The 14,332-nt window shown below is 37.1% G+C and overlaps 1 protein-coding gene across 1 annotated transcript; it reads right to left on the bottom strand.

Annotated features, from left to right (window-relative positions):
- Positions 1 to 13,331: 13,331 nt before the first annotated feature.
- Positions 13,332 to 13,838, bottom strand: LOC138894395 (uncharacterized). Its single transcript, XM_070179093.1, has 2 exons — positions 13,488 to 13,838; positions 13,332 to 13,385 (listed from the first exon to the last, which is right to left on the bottom strand). The coding sequence occupies exons 1-2, from the start codon at positions 13,836 to 13,838 to the stop codon at positions 13,332 to 13,334; spliced, it is 405 nt and encodes a 134-aa protein (XP_070035194.1).
- Positions 13,839 to 14,332: the final 494 nt, after the last annotated feature.

The raw sequence follows: 14,332 nt of genomic DNA, 5'->3' as shown, positions 1-14,332 counted from the left end.
TGGTACAAGCGAAGACAAATATGGTGCACATCCAGAGAAAGACACCAGTAGTCGTCAAGACAATAATGATTTTGTGAGCAATATGGAGTTTGGTGGCAATGAAGATGTTGACATGGATGGTTGCAAGGTGTGTTTAGTTGTGTATTCTGCACTTTTCCTTTTTCTTTTCTTTGTTGTTTTTGATAATTCAATTCTTTTTTCTAAAAAAAAATAGGTCGGTGAAAGTGAAGGCAAAGATGCTCTACATTCTTAAGGAGATATCAATGCGCATCATCGTAACAATATTGTGCTAAATGCAGCAGATCAACTAGGTGTCAATATCCTGGAAGAACCTTCTGGTGTGAAAGTTAACATGTTCGTTGCTAAAGTAACTTTCACACTAGATGTAGCGCATGCTGGAGCTATTGGTGAGACTACAGATGAGGCGGCAGGGAAGATGGAGGCAGATTCTGAGAAAGAAAAGGTTCCCGAATCTTAGGCTGACGCTGTTTGTGTGACTGCAAGTGTTGATGAGGCAGCAGGGGAGATGAAGGAACAATCTGAGAAAGAGGTTCTTGAATCTCAAATTGTTCTGTACCAGCCTGAATTACTTCCTGAAGTTTCGTCGTAAATGGAAAAAAGAAAGAGATGTCCTGCAAAGACCGTGCAGTCTCCGTATATTACTGTATTTGATTCAGGATCCAGTACTGGTGTTGTTGCAGCGAAAGAAAAAAAGTAAATTTATGCTGTTAAGCATCATTTTCAAAGCAAAATCGGAACTGACATTAAAAACTCTTTGTTGAATGTATTTGGTGCGTGGGTCAAAGAAGGGAAGTCTAGAAAGAAGTATGTTTCCAACTTCTGAGTTTTGTTCAGTTTTATATTTTAACATATTGTCATTTGTAGCATTATTTTATATCAAATCACTGTATCTCTTTTGTGTATATCTGTTACCCGGAATGAAATTCACCCTAACCATGTTAGTGAACTCAATCCTGCTTATGGTCTTGGTGTATATCATGTTGAAGACAAAAAATAATTTTACACTTTGGCATATAATGGGGTAACGACCCGACCGGTCGTTTTGAGCATTTACGCTCTTTTCAACTATTTAAAGATATGAATAACTTCCTACGAGGTGTTATGACTTGTGTGAATTGTCGGTTTTAGTTTTTAAGGTTTTTCGGAGTTAGCTTGGAAGAATGAATTTTCATATTAGAAGCTTAAGTTGGAAATTTCATAATAGACTAAAGTTTCAAGTGAGTTCGCATAAGACTAAACTTCAAATGAGCATAACTCTCCTTATACAAAGTTTTATATGGTGTGTTACCTATCAAATGAAAGATCCTTGAGTCTAGTTTCTAACGCTTCAAACCGTTTATCATTTGGACATTTCTACAAGAAGTTATGACCACATTACCAAAGGCAGGAAAAATGCAATTATGCGATCGCAAAATAGTTATGGGATCGCAAAACTGCTTCTGCAACCGCAAACTGGTCGCAGAATGGACCAGAAGAGCCCAGTTCTGGGCACCGATTTTCCGATCAACTTTGCGGCCCACATACCCATTCTGTGTTCCGTTATGCGACCGCAAACCTGTTTTCGGAGGGGTAAATTTTCTATTTTCATAACTCGACCCCATTTTAATAAATTGGCTTTGGGGATTATTTTGGAAAAATTATCTGATGATTTTAGAGAGAAGTGAGAGTGTTCTAGAGAGAGGAAGTAGATAAAGTGTCTTGTTCATCAAATTCTTGTCCAAGTCTTAAAATCCAACAATAAATCCCTCAAGTTCTTCATCAAAGAGGTAAGGTTCTAACCCCTAATCTTCAATTTCGAGTTTGGTTAATGATGGGTGATTAAGAGTATGATTTTTGGGTGTAATAGTATTATTTATACGTATCAATAAGGTTTATGAAAAGAGTGTTGAGTTCAAATGGGTAATTATTGGGTTGAAAATGGTTGAAATCTTTAAAGACTTCAATTGAAGATTTGAGGGTCGAGTTGATATCGGAATTTTGTGAAATTTGTATGGTTGAACTCGTGGTTGGATGGGCGTTAATATTTTGTAACTTTTATTAAGTTCCGAGGCGTGGTCCCCATGGGCGATTTTTGAGCAAAATTTCGGATTTTATTAAAAATTAGCATTTTCATATGGAATTAATTCCAATAAATTTTATTGACTGAAACAAATTAATTGTGACTAGATTCGAGATATTCGGAGATTGATTTGCGAGGCAAGGGAATAGCAGAGTAAAGAATTTCACGCTCTGAGGCAAGTAACAATTATAAATCTGGTCCTGATGGTATGAAACCCTGGATTTTGGTATCATGTGATTATTTTGGAGGTGACGCACATGCTAGGTGACGGGCGTGTGGGCGTGCACCGAGGTGATTGTGACTTGGTCCGTCCCGGGAAATGTAAAGATGAATAATTTATTGTTAGCTATATGCTCTCTATGTGTTGATAAAATCTGACTGTAAATCATGTTAAAAATCATACTTAGGCTATGTGATAGTACTGTTGGAACCCATAGAGGTCACGTACTTGTTGAATTATCTGCTAAATGCTATATATACTCAGTCTCAGGTTTTACTTGCACATTTTATCTCAGTCTCTGTTATTATTATTGATACATCATATCATTGTTTTTTGGGCTGATTTCATGATTATTGAGAGCCCGAGAGACTGGAGAGATTTATGACTGAGTGAGGCCGAGGACCTAATTGTGAGATATTGATACCATAGCACGTGAGTTGGCCGTGCGGATCCTTATATTATACTATAGCACGTGATTTGGTTGTGCAGCACGTGAGTTGGCCATGCAGATATTTATATTATGGCACGTGAGTTGTCCGTGCAGATTATAGTGCTTGGGCTGTAGAAGTCCCTCCGGAGTCTGTACACCCCCAGTGAGCGCGGGTACCCATTGAGTGTGAGTGCTGAGGGCTGAGAGCCGAGTGGTTGAGCTGTTGTGACGAGCTGAGTATCTGTTGCCCTAAGAGGCTGTACTTTCTTTTCATTTGTTGTTGCACTTAGTTGCTATCTGTCATTAATGTGAAATTCTCTGAAAGATTTTATATCCGGATTACATGAACTTGAATTGTATAAAACTGATTTGACTTAAACTTTTGGAATTGAAAGCATGCCTACCCTCTGCTGGAATTACTGAAAAATGAACTGTAACTATGTAGCTCATTATTATCTTCAGTTCCTTATTTATTATCGTTACTTGCTGAGTTGGTTGTACTTACTACACCCTACATTTCATGTGCAGATCCAGGTATTTCCGGACATAGCGGGTGTTGATTCTTTCATGCAGTTGATTTCCCGAAGATTATGAGGTAGCTGCCGTGTTTCGCAGACCTTGTCTCTCCTTCCCTATCTCCTTGTTTACTGTATTTAGTCTCAGACTATTATAGACCGTATTTTCCAGACTTGTATTCATATTAGATGCTCATGTACTCTGTGACACCAAGTTTTGGGGAGTATTCGTATCAGTACTTTGTGAGATTTTATATTGTATTTAAATATTATGTTTTCAAAATCAAAGGAAATCGGGGGTTATTGATGTTATCGACTTTCCTAGTATTGAGATAGGCGCCATCACGACAAGTCATATTTTGGGTCGTGACAAGTTGGTATCAGAGCCCTAGGTTACATAGGTCTCACGAGTGATGAGCAGGTTTAGTAGATTCTTGCGGATTGATAAGGAGACGTCTGTACTTATCTTCGAGAGGCTGCCGAACCCTTAGGAAAATTTCACTTTCTTGTATTCTATCGTGTGGAATTGATTCAAGTTGAAACATAAATCTTTGAATTCCTTCCACACATTCGTATGCGCACATGAGTGCTCAGTATCAGCTATGCAACACTGGCTTGTGATTCCATGAACGATGTTCGAGATGAGTATTCTTTTTTTTGTTGATGGGCCAGTATGGAAGACTTGAGGCCGGAGTTAGACCGCAGCTTAAGCTCTGTAATTTCGGTTGTGAGAACCTGTGCGATTGGACTTATGCATTTGGTAGTATTCCTATGAGTGAAATTTGTGGCTTGATAAGTAGTTGAATGACTATATGATAAATATGGTGTGAATGCGGGATGTGTTCAGATGGGTTGAATGAGACAAATAAAGTTTACTTGTGACTCAAGAGTTTGCTATTGGGTACTTGAATTCTGACTCGATTTGACGTATAGTCTCGAGTTGTGAGTGTACTGAAGAATCTTTCACGTTGTTAAATTATGGGAAAAATTAAATTGTCATGTCTTGTCAATGAGTTTGGACTTAAGAAGAGTAAGTTATTGTGGTTGCGAATGGGCATTTCTAATGTTGATGGCTCAAGAAAGATGATCTTCGAAGAGGCTTACAGTCGGTAACAACTTATTGGTTCAGGTGCTACAGAGATGCATTTTGATTTGATGCAACAGTTGGACATCAAATTATGAGAGAAGACATGACGGAAAATGTTTCGCGGTGGTTAAAGTACTAACAGGTCAAGTAGGAGAAGTAGAGTTTGAGAAGTTGCTTAAAGTAGATGATTTAACCGAAGTAAGAGTGGCAGATTAGCATATGGATTATGTGGTAGGGTAGTCGCGCGTCTTAAGGAAGTGTAGAATGGTTTGGAATCGTAATAGAATGTAATTTGGCCTACGGACTTTATTTGGAGTGATGATCACTGTACGAAGAAAGATTGAATATGGCAGAAAGGAGTTTGATTGAAATAAAGAGGGATGTGAAGATCTGATTATCGTTTTAGGCGCAATATGACTTGAGTTCGGAAGGTATTGTTGTACTATCAGTTGATGTCAAAAGGGAAAGTGCAGATTTATACAAATGGTGGGCTAGCATGAGCTTAGGAGAATTTACTGATTACGTGGTCGTTTCACCTAGTGCAGTGTCATTGGGAGATGTCGGTAAGGAATTCCACATGTGGGTTATCTCTCATGAGTAGTTAGCGGTAGCGTGATGTTGATGAAACTTCTGTGAGGAATATTACTTGCTACCTGGTAAGAGGTTGAGTGTGTGATTGTGGCTGGCGATTCAGAATTTTCATGAAAAGCTTAACAAAAGACTTCGAGAAATTTGGCGGGTTAACGGTGCGAGATCTTGGTAATTGAGAAGGAGAAAACCTTGTGGGTTCTAATTTTATATAATTGCAGCTTAAGGCTAAGTGGGGGATCCTGCTATTGACAATTTGATTTCATGGTTACGTGTTAAATTTTAGTTTTGGTCTGAGACATACTTGTGGTTTAGTTATGACTTACAAAGGAGGAGATTGAGGATGACTCGGGTAAGTAAATTCCTGGATATGGGTTACATTGCACTTTATGAAAACATAAAAATTATGAAATGATTAAGTTGTTATTTTGAAGGATGTGGTGCACATGAAGTATGAATTTGATTGGTCTTGATAAAGCAGGGTTACGTATTTGAGTGTTGACTATGCTAAAGGAGTACATGTCTTTCGGCCCGTTTGCGGTGGAGTAAATTAGATTTGAGCAGAGTGGATGACTCTCGAGAGGGTTCTAATGGATTTAAAATGTATATGTTGAAATTGAATTCTTTTTTTGGATTTGTATATCACTAGAATCAGTTACTTACATTGGATGGTATCAGGACGTGCGGTAATTCTGTTTGACTATGGATTCTACATTTCAGTATAAGAAAGGAAAGAGGAATAATTTTAAATCCGCATAAGGTATTTTCAGAGTGAGTGTTACAGTTGGGGTATTTATAGAGGTGCTTAAGGAGAATATAGTGGCTTATGGCCTTAGGGTGATATGGTTTTATGTTAAGATGTCTTGTAGTGAGCTTTGGGTAAGGATATAAGTGTTCTGACAAGGAGAAATGTCAACTTGAGGATAATTCGGAAGAAACTCGGAGAATATAGGACAAATGGGTAACATGATGGATCAGTATAGTAATGGTATGCTCGGTTCTTTTAGGTCTTATGATGAGGTGAGGCTTTATGGGTGTTTTGTGGCAATACTCTCGGATTTGGCAACCTGTGTGGCTTAGTGGAGTTACAAGAATTCAGTTCTGATAGCTTGGTTATGTGCAAATAAATTTCAAAGTGTTCATGATGGTTTCAACCATGGTTTTAACCGAATATTTTCTACCGGTGTATGAAACGTATTGTGTATTGTGATTTCCTCCTAGAAAGAAGCAAGAGAGAGGTTTCCAACTAATAAGGTATGTAATTTGCTGGTAACTTAGAGTTTATAATGAGATTCTTGTGCCTTTCACATGATAGATGTGGTGTGTTGAGCGGGATTAAGATTTATATGTACAAGGTGGCAGTTCATGCTTGAAAGGAAGATCACGAATTTTAGACAGAATGGTCAATTTCAGATAATTAGATGAATGTTATAACTGCTCAGTAATCCCTGAGAAGGGTGCGCATTTCAAAAGGTGCATTGTGTTTTGACTTACTGATGTTCATTGGTATTGCAGTACTCACCTAGTTGATAGACTGCCGATATTAAATTATTGTTATGTGGCACGGAAGAATTATGAAAGTATTCCGTATGGGAAGATCGTGAATGGAAGATGTGTTAGTCATTCTAGTACTGGAGTTAGGATCAGTTACGGTGATTCATGTGTTTGATGAATTTGGAGACTGGGAGTTCTCAGAAGTATATTGTTTCAAGTTGCGGCCTGTTTGAGGTGAGTATTTTATTTTAACTCAGTGGAGGCGCTAGTTGCGTTAACTATTTGTGATAGCTATGCGCTATGAGTGTGCATATATGTGAGGTTTGAGCCCATGTGCGGGCATTAGAGCAAGTATTCATACTTGAAGAAATGCTTAGGCTATTATATGCCTAGAGTTGACTGTTAAACGTAAAGTTATAACGTTTCTCGTGCTCGTACCTTTGTTGAGAACTATTTGGGCTACAATTGAGGTTACCAAGAGGCTAATTTTCCTGAATAAATGGGGTAGTTATTATTTCTGCATTAACTTGTCGATTTGGAGTATGATAGTAGACTTTGCACATGCTTACACTATGGCGTGCTATTTATACCAGTCCGGGAGCATGAGAATCTTATTTCATTATCATATACAAGTGTACTTGTTTAATTGCTCCTGTATGATATGCTGGGACTGGAGGCCTGTGACTATACCGGGCGATTCATATTATTGGCACGTGAGTTGTCCGTGTCGTGTTTGGAATTTTATTTCTATGATAATTTATCTGATTCATTAATTTTCTTCCTCTACAATTGTGCACATGCACCTACGGTTATCCTCTTCACAAAATTTGAGGAGTTGGTTGTAACATTGCGGTTGTGGTGGTGCTTGTGGAACTTGCAATACGGTTCTCTTCCTTGAGACATCTCCCATATTTGGGTACACGGATTGCGCAGTTGTGGCATGTATGTGGGATAGTTGTGTTTAATAATATAAGCTCATTGGACCTAGAATGAGTACTATCTGGTTTGATTACGGTATATTCAGGAGGATAATATTGAAAGTCCGCTTAGAAAGTGATTATGGCTCTGGTTGGGGCGAGAGAGCTTCATGAATTGTTGCTTTGATAAGGGATCATGAGATTTCTGCATGTTTCTTTTATTATTAGCAGTGTATGAAGGTTGTTTATTTGGAACGAGGTTTGGCTTGATATGAAGTTTTATACTAGCACTTGGTTGGTTTTGAGTAGTTACTGTGATCAGAAATGGTGTTACGAGTATGCGAGTTGTGTAGTATGTTATGCAATTATATCCAGGATTATGGTTATGGCTGGATACAACTTGTTCAGGCTTATACAATATGTAAATGTAAGATTCGTGTCTTGAAAAGAAATTCTGAAGGTTGGGAATTGAATTCCAAGATTTTTGGGCTAAGGTTAAATTAAGGATTTCTAGTTGTATTGTGTTGTCAGGCCTATATGGAATAAGGTGACGTGAGATCACCCCCGGGTATGTGCGTGGTAAGGTGGAATAGAGATTTGAAGGTGAATAACAACTCTTGGCACGTTCGAGGACGAACCTATGTTTAAGTGGAGGGAAATTGTAACGACCCGACCAGTCGTTTTGAGCATTTACGCTCCTTTCAACTATTTAAAGTCTTGAATAACTTCCTACGAGGTATTATGACTTGTGTGAATTGTCGGTTTTGATTTTTAAGGTATTTCGGAGTTAGCTTGGAATAATGAATTTTCATGTTGGAAGCTTAAGTTGGAAATATCATAATAGACTAAAGTTTCAAGTGCGTTCGCATAAGACCCAACTTCAAATGGCCTAACTCTTATGATACGAAGTGTTATATGGTGTATTACCTATCAAATGAAAGATATTTGAGTCTAGTTTCTAACTCTTTAAACCGTTCATTATTTGGACATTTTTACAAAATGTTATGACCGAATTACCAAAGGTTGGAAAATTACAATTCTGCAACCAATTATGCAATCGCAAAACTGCTTCTGCGACCGCAAGCTGGTCGCAGAATGGACCAGAAGAGCCCAGTTCTGGGCACCGATTTTGCGATTAACTTTGCGGCCCGCATTCTGCGGTCTATTATGCGACCGCAGATCTATTTTCGGAGGGGTGATTTTTTATTTTCATAACCCGACCCCATTTTGATAAATAGGCTTTGGGGCTTATTTTGGGGCAATTATCTAATGATTTTAGAGAGAAGTGAGAGTGTTCTAGAGAGAGAAAGTAGATGAAGTATCTTGTTCATCAAATTCTTGTCCAAGCCTTGAAATCCAACAATAAATCCCTCAAGTTCTTCATCAAAGAGGTAAGGTTCTAACCCCTAATCTTCAATTTCGAGTTTGGGTGATCATGGGTGATTAAGAGTATGATTCTTGGGTGTAATAGTATTATTTCTACGTATCAATAAGATTTATGGAAAGAGTGTTGAGTTCAAATGGGTAATTATTGGGTTGAAAATGGTAGAAATCTTCAAAGACTTCAATTGAAGATTTGAGGATCGAGTTGATATCGGAATTTGGTGAAATTTGTATGGTTGGGCTCGTGGTTGGATGGGCGTTAATATTTTGTAACATTTTTTGAGTTCCGAGGCGTGGGCCCTAAAGGCGATTTTTGAGCTAAATTTTGGATTTTATTAAAAATTAACATTTTCATATGGAATTAATTCCAATAAATTTTATTGACTGAAATAAATTAATTGTGACTAGATTCGAGGCATTTGGAGACCGATTTGCGAGGAAAGGGCATAGCAAAGTAAAGAATTTCATGCTCTGAGGCAAGTAACAATTATAAATCTGGTCCTGATGGTATGAAACCCTGGATTTTGGTATTATGTGATTATTTTGGAGGTGACACACATGCTAGGTGACAGGCGTGTGGGCGTGCACCGAGGTGATTGTGACTTGGTCCGTCCTGGAAAATGTAAAGTTGAATAATTTGTTGTTAGCTATATGCTGTTGATAAAATTTGACTGTAAATCATGTTAGAAATCATGCTTAGGCTATGTGATAGTACTGTTGGGACCCACAGAGATCGCGTACTTGTTGAATTGCCTGCTAAATGCTATATATACTTAGTCTCAGTTTTTATTACACATTTTATCTCAGTCTCTATTATTATTATTGATACATCACATAATTGTTGTTTGGGCTGATTTCGTGATTATTGAGAGCCCAAGAGACTGGATAGATTTATGACTGAGTGAGGCCGAGGGCCTGATTGTGAGATATAGATACTATAGCACGTGAGTTGTCCGTGCAGCACGTGAGTTAGCCGTGCAGATCCTTATATTATACTATAGCACGTGAGTTGGCCGTGCGGATTCTTATATTATACTATAGCACGTGAGTTGGCCGTGCAGATCCAGATATTTATATTATGTCACATGAGTTATCCGTGCAGATTATAGAGCTTGGGTTGTAGGAGCCCCTCCGGAGTCTGTACATCCCAGTGAGCGTGGGTACCCATTGAGTGTGAGTGCTGAGGGCTGAGAGTCGAGTGGTTGAGCTGTTGTGACGAGTTGAGTATCTGTTGCCCTGAGAGGCTGTACTTTCTTTTCATTTGTTGTTGCACTTATTTAATATCTGTCATTAATGTAAAATTCTCTGAAAGATTATATATCCGGATTACATGAACTTGAACTGTATAAAACGGATTTGACTTAAACTTTTGGATTTGAAAGCATGCCTACCCTCTGCTGGAATTACTGAAAATGAATTGTAACTATGTAGCTCGTCATTATCTTTAGTTCCTTATTTATTATCGTTACTTGCTGAGTTGGTTGTACTCATACTACACCCTGCACTTCGTATGCAGATCCAGGTGTTCCCGGACATAGCGGGTGTTGATTCTTTCGCGCAGTTGATTTCCCGGAGATTTCGTGGTAGCTGCCGTATTTCGCAGACCTTGCCTCTCCTTCTCTATCTCCTTGTTTACTGTATTTGGCCTCAGACTATTATAGACCGTATTTTCTAGACTTGTATTCATAATAGATGCTCATGTGCTCAGTGACACCACTTTCTAGACCGTATTTCGTATTTCGTATTTGTGGGATTTTGTATTGTATTTAAATATTATGTTTTCAAACTTAAAATAAATCGGGGGTTATTGATGTTATTGGCTTTCCTAGTATTGAGATAGGCGTCATCATGATAGGTCAAATTTTGGGTCGTGACAAATGGTCAGCCTTTGGATGACTCGGTATGTAAGAAGTTACTTTTACAACTTTTTTTTAATTTTAGCCAGTGTATACTTGATCAGGCCTCTTAAGTTAGAACCGATTATTAATTTCTATCTTGCCTAGCACAAGAGAAGTAGTGAGCATTCATTTTCCTTTGTTTTCTGTGAATTTGGTTTGAAAAAGCGTAGCTGTGTAAGGTTACAAGCCTTCAATGATTAATTATTTGTTATTTTTTGTTTCAGCACATTGATATTTTGTTCTATTATTTGAGGATGAAGGGGAAGTATGACAAAGACATACCTGTAACATTCACCACCACAGATTGATACTTCGACGAGAAAATGAATGAGTTGTGGTAGGCGTTGATTGATACAGATGGAGATAGTGAAGTGTGCAATCTAAAACATGTCATTGCAGAGTATATTCAGGAGTATATCTTGGATACCAATGTTCCATGGCATACTGTTGAGCACGTCTTAATACCAATTAATGTTGCGAAACAATGGCATTGGGTAATGGTTGTGATGTCCTTCAACGATAGGTGCATATATGTTTATGACTCTATGCGCTGTAGAACTGCCCATCAAGCCAAAATTTAATAACACAATGCGCAAGTATTCTTTGTTGCTACCTCATTTTTTCGTGCACACGCATTTCTATTTAAACAAAAAAGATATCAATTGGCGCACTAGTGTCTACAAATAAAAGGACTTGATTACCCCTTTTGATGTAAAACTGGTTGGAGGACTGCCTCAATAGGTCGTAGCGTATGAATTTCTTTCAACACAATCTGTTTTATTTTTTGATTCTGCAATGTGATAATTGTTGTTATTTTTATTTTTGTAGTGATTGCGGTGTATTTGCGGCATCATTTGCCGAGTATTTCATTGAGGGCAAGACGCCTCCTAAATAATTCAATGCCTTTGCACACTGATGCATATTTGGTGCTCTCTTGTGGGATTATGCTAGAAAGAAGATGCAACTGAATGCGCAAAGTAATAATGAGATTATTGGTCGACAAAATAAGTCACGAAAGCGGAGGAATTAGTTACCTTTGTCATTGTTGTAGGATGAACTCAATAATTTTATTTTGTATTGTGTTATGTTATGTTGTCATTGTTGTAAGACGTATCAGATTTGTTATTTTTTTTTGAATTTTATGAATACTTTTAAGATTTGTACGGCAAATGAGATGTCTGCTCTGTTATAAAGGTTTAATGAGTTTTATTGAAATATTGGAGTGTTGTAGTTTAGTTTATTTTGGTATTTTCTCCCTTGATTTTGTGTTGTGAATTCAAGATATGAAAAATATACGATAGTTTGTGATACACTGTCTCTTCCAGATACACACATGATACAGATATGATACACACATGACACAGTCATTTTGGATTGCTGCACAATTAGTTTCTTCACAATGAGTTCTGCAGTTTGTTTGGTTTTGAAATATGTATTGATGAAGCCACACTCTTATTTGCAAATTTTTAAAACTATTTGCACAGTTTTCTAGCTGCTACGATTGTTTTTCATTAGTTAGCTTTCTTATTACACAAATACAAACATGAGTAAGAGTCGATACACAGAGATACGTAGCTGATACACAAGAGTTACATAGATGATACAAATATTATACATAGCTAATACATCTTCTTTTTTAATCAAACAGATGTATAATTCACCGATACACAGAAATACATAGGTGATACACAAGAGATACAAATATGATACATACATGATACAACTTTTTTAATCAAACAGATGTATAATTTAAAAAATACACTTGCAATATGATTTTAAATGATAGATCAAATATTTATTTATATCTAAAATTCAAATTACATTCTGCATTAATACAGTTCTTGATATATTGGATTCTTCTAAATCTCTATGATATTCAGTAAAGCAAAATAAAAAATAATTCTAAGTTTGACATATTTCATCCTCTCTTTGGACTATTTCTACAAGTTTTCCTATTGTGACTTTGTTCTCCATACTGTCCACATGAAATCGACCTTTTTTTGTTCCCTTTCAGATATTGGCTTGCACCTCTTCTTCATTGGCCGTCCTATTGATTTAGTCACGCCTGATGGGAAGACTTTTTCATCTAAAACTTCAGCAAAAATTTTTCATATGCTTTCACCAGGAGCCGGATAAATTGGAATTTCATAGGTCTTCAATAGGTACTTCCTGGTGTAGTACACCGAGCAATACTTCATGTGATCAACATATTTGTATTTTAATACTGCCCAAGCATGTGCATATGGCAGCTCATCCAACTGAAACCTTCTACAACTGCAAGTTCGATCTTTTAGGAAGATCATTCTCTACTTACCCTTGTCAAGTACTGAATATAAGTAACTCGTCGAAGGGGTCACCTACAAAATTTATCAACTATCATTAGTGGTGTCAAAGTATATGCCCTCAAAACACATATACTGGTGAGCCCACAAGATTCAAAATAGCCTAATATTATGTCAAACCAACCAATATTTCAGCAGTGGGGTAGGCATAGATGCTACATTAAATTAAAAGCCTTATATACTTGCTGGTAGTCGCCTAAAAGTTGAAAAATTTGCTTACATAATGACTAAATTCTTGCATGACCTAGAAGAAACAGAGAATAGAGGTAGACCAATCAGCTTTAAAAAAAAATAGAAAATCTGAAGCCTCGGGTAACAGAGATAAGACCCTCAATTACTTCAACACTATAATATTGCTTTTGTGCAAACAATGAATATTAAAAAACACTAGCTTTAATCAATTTGGTCTTTCTGTGCCGTGCAGGTGGACACTAGTTTAACAAAATCACATAAAGGGTTCAAGATATAATAGATCCGTGAATTCGGCATGATTACATATTATATGCACAAGTATCTACAAATTCTAGTCATACCTTCATCCGATGTGACAATTCGAGATTGTCCATCAGCATTGTATGATATTTTTTCCCAAGAACAATAAATGACTCTATTGCATTCTTTTGGTTTATAGCATTCCATCGTCCGATCAATTGCCTTATGTACTCCAGTAAAGGCAGTACCGGGAGTTTCCTAGCAGCTTTGAGCGCTGTATTGATCGACTCCGCAATGTTTGAAGTCATTGTCAATGTTCTGTTGACAATGGAATGTGCTCTAGACCATCTTTCATACCCAACGTTGATTAAATAATCTTTGACCCTCTTATCAATTCTATCCACCTCTGCCATGTGATAATCAAACTTCTCAACTGTGTATGCTTTGGTCATAGCAAAGAATATGTTTTTGAGCTGCAAATGGTTCTTCTTGTAATTATTTTTACATTATTCCATAAATGCCATATGCAGACACAGTGAGGTACTTGTAGATACAATGTTGCCGCTGCATTTTTAATGCCTTCATGCATGTTCGAGACTATGCACATTCCCTCCCTTTCCCCAAATGCATCCTTGAACCTCACAAAAAACCACTCCTAGGAAGCATTATTCTCTGAATCTACTATGGCATATGCGAGTGGTAGGATACTACCTAATAAATTGAATCATATAAACATTTTGAGTATATACATGAATAATATATATATATATATATATATATATATATATATATATATATATATATATATATATATTCTTACTTTTACCTGTTGGATCTTGTGCGGATGCTATCAATAATGTTTCTCTGTATGTCGATTTAAGAAAGGTTCCATCTACAGCAACAACTGGTTTGCAATACTGCCATCCTTTTATAGACGGATATAGTG

The sequence above is a fragment of the Nicotiana tomentosiformis genome, chromosome 6 (genome assembly GCF_000390325.3).
Source record: "Nicotiana tomentosiformis chromosome 6, ASM39032v3, whole genome shotgun sequence".
Classification (NCBI taxonomy): domain Eukaryota; kingdom Viridiplantae; phylum Streptophyta; class Magnoliopsida; order Solanales; family Solanaceae; genus Nicotiana; species Nicotiana tomentosiformis.
This window is presented reverse-complemented; position numbering and strand designations above follow the sequence as displayed.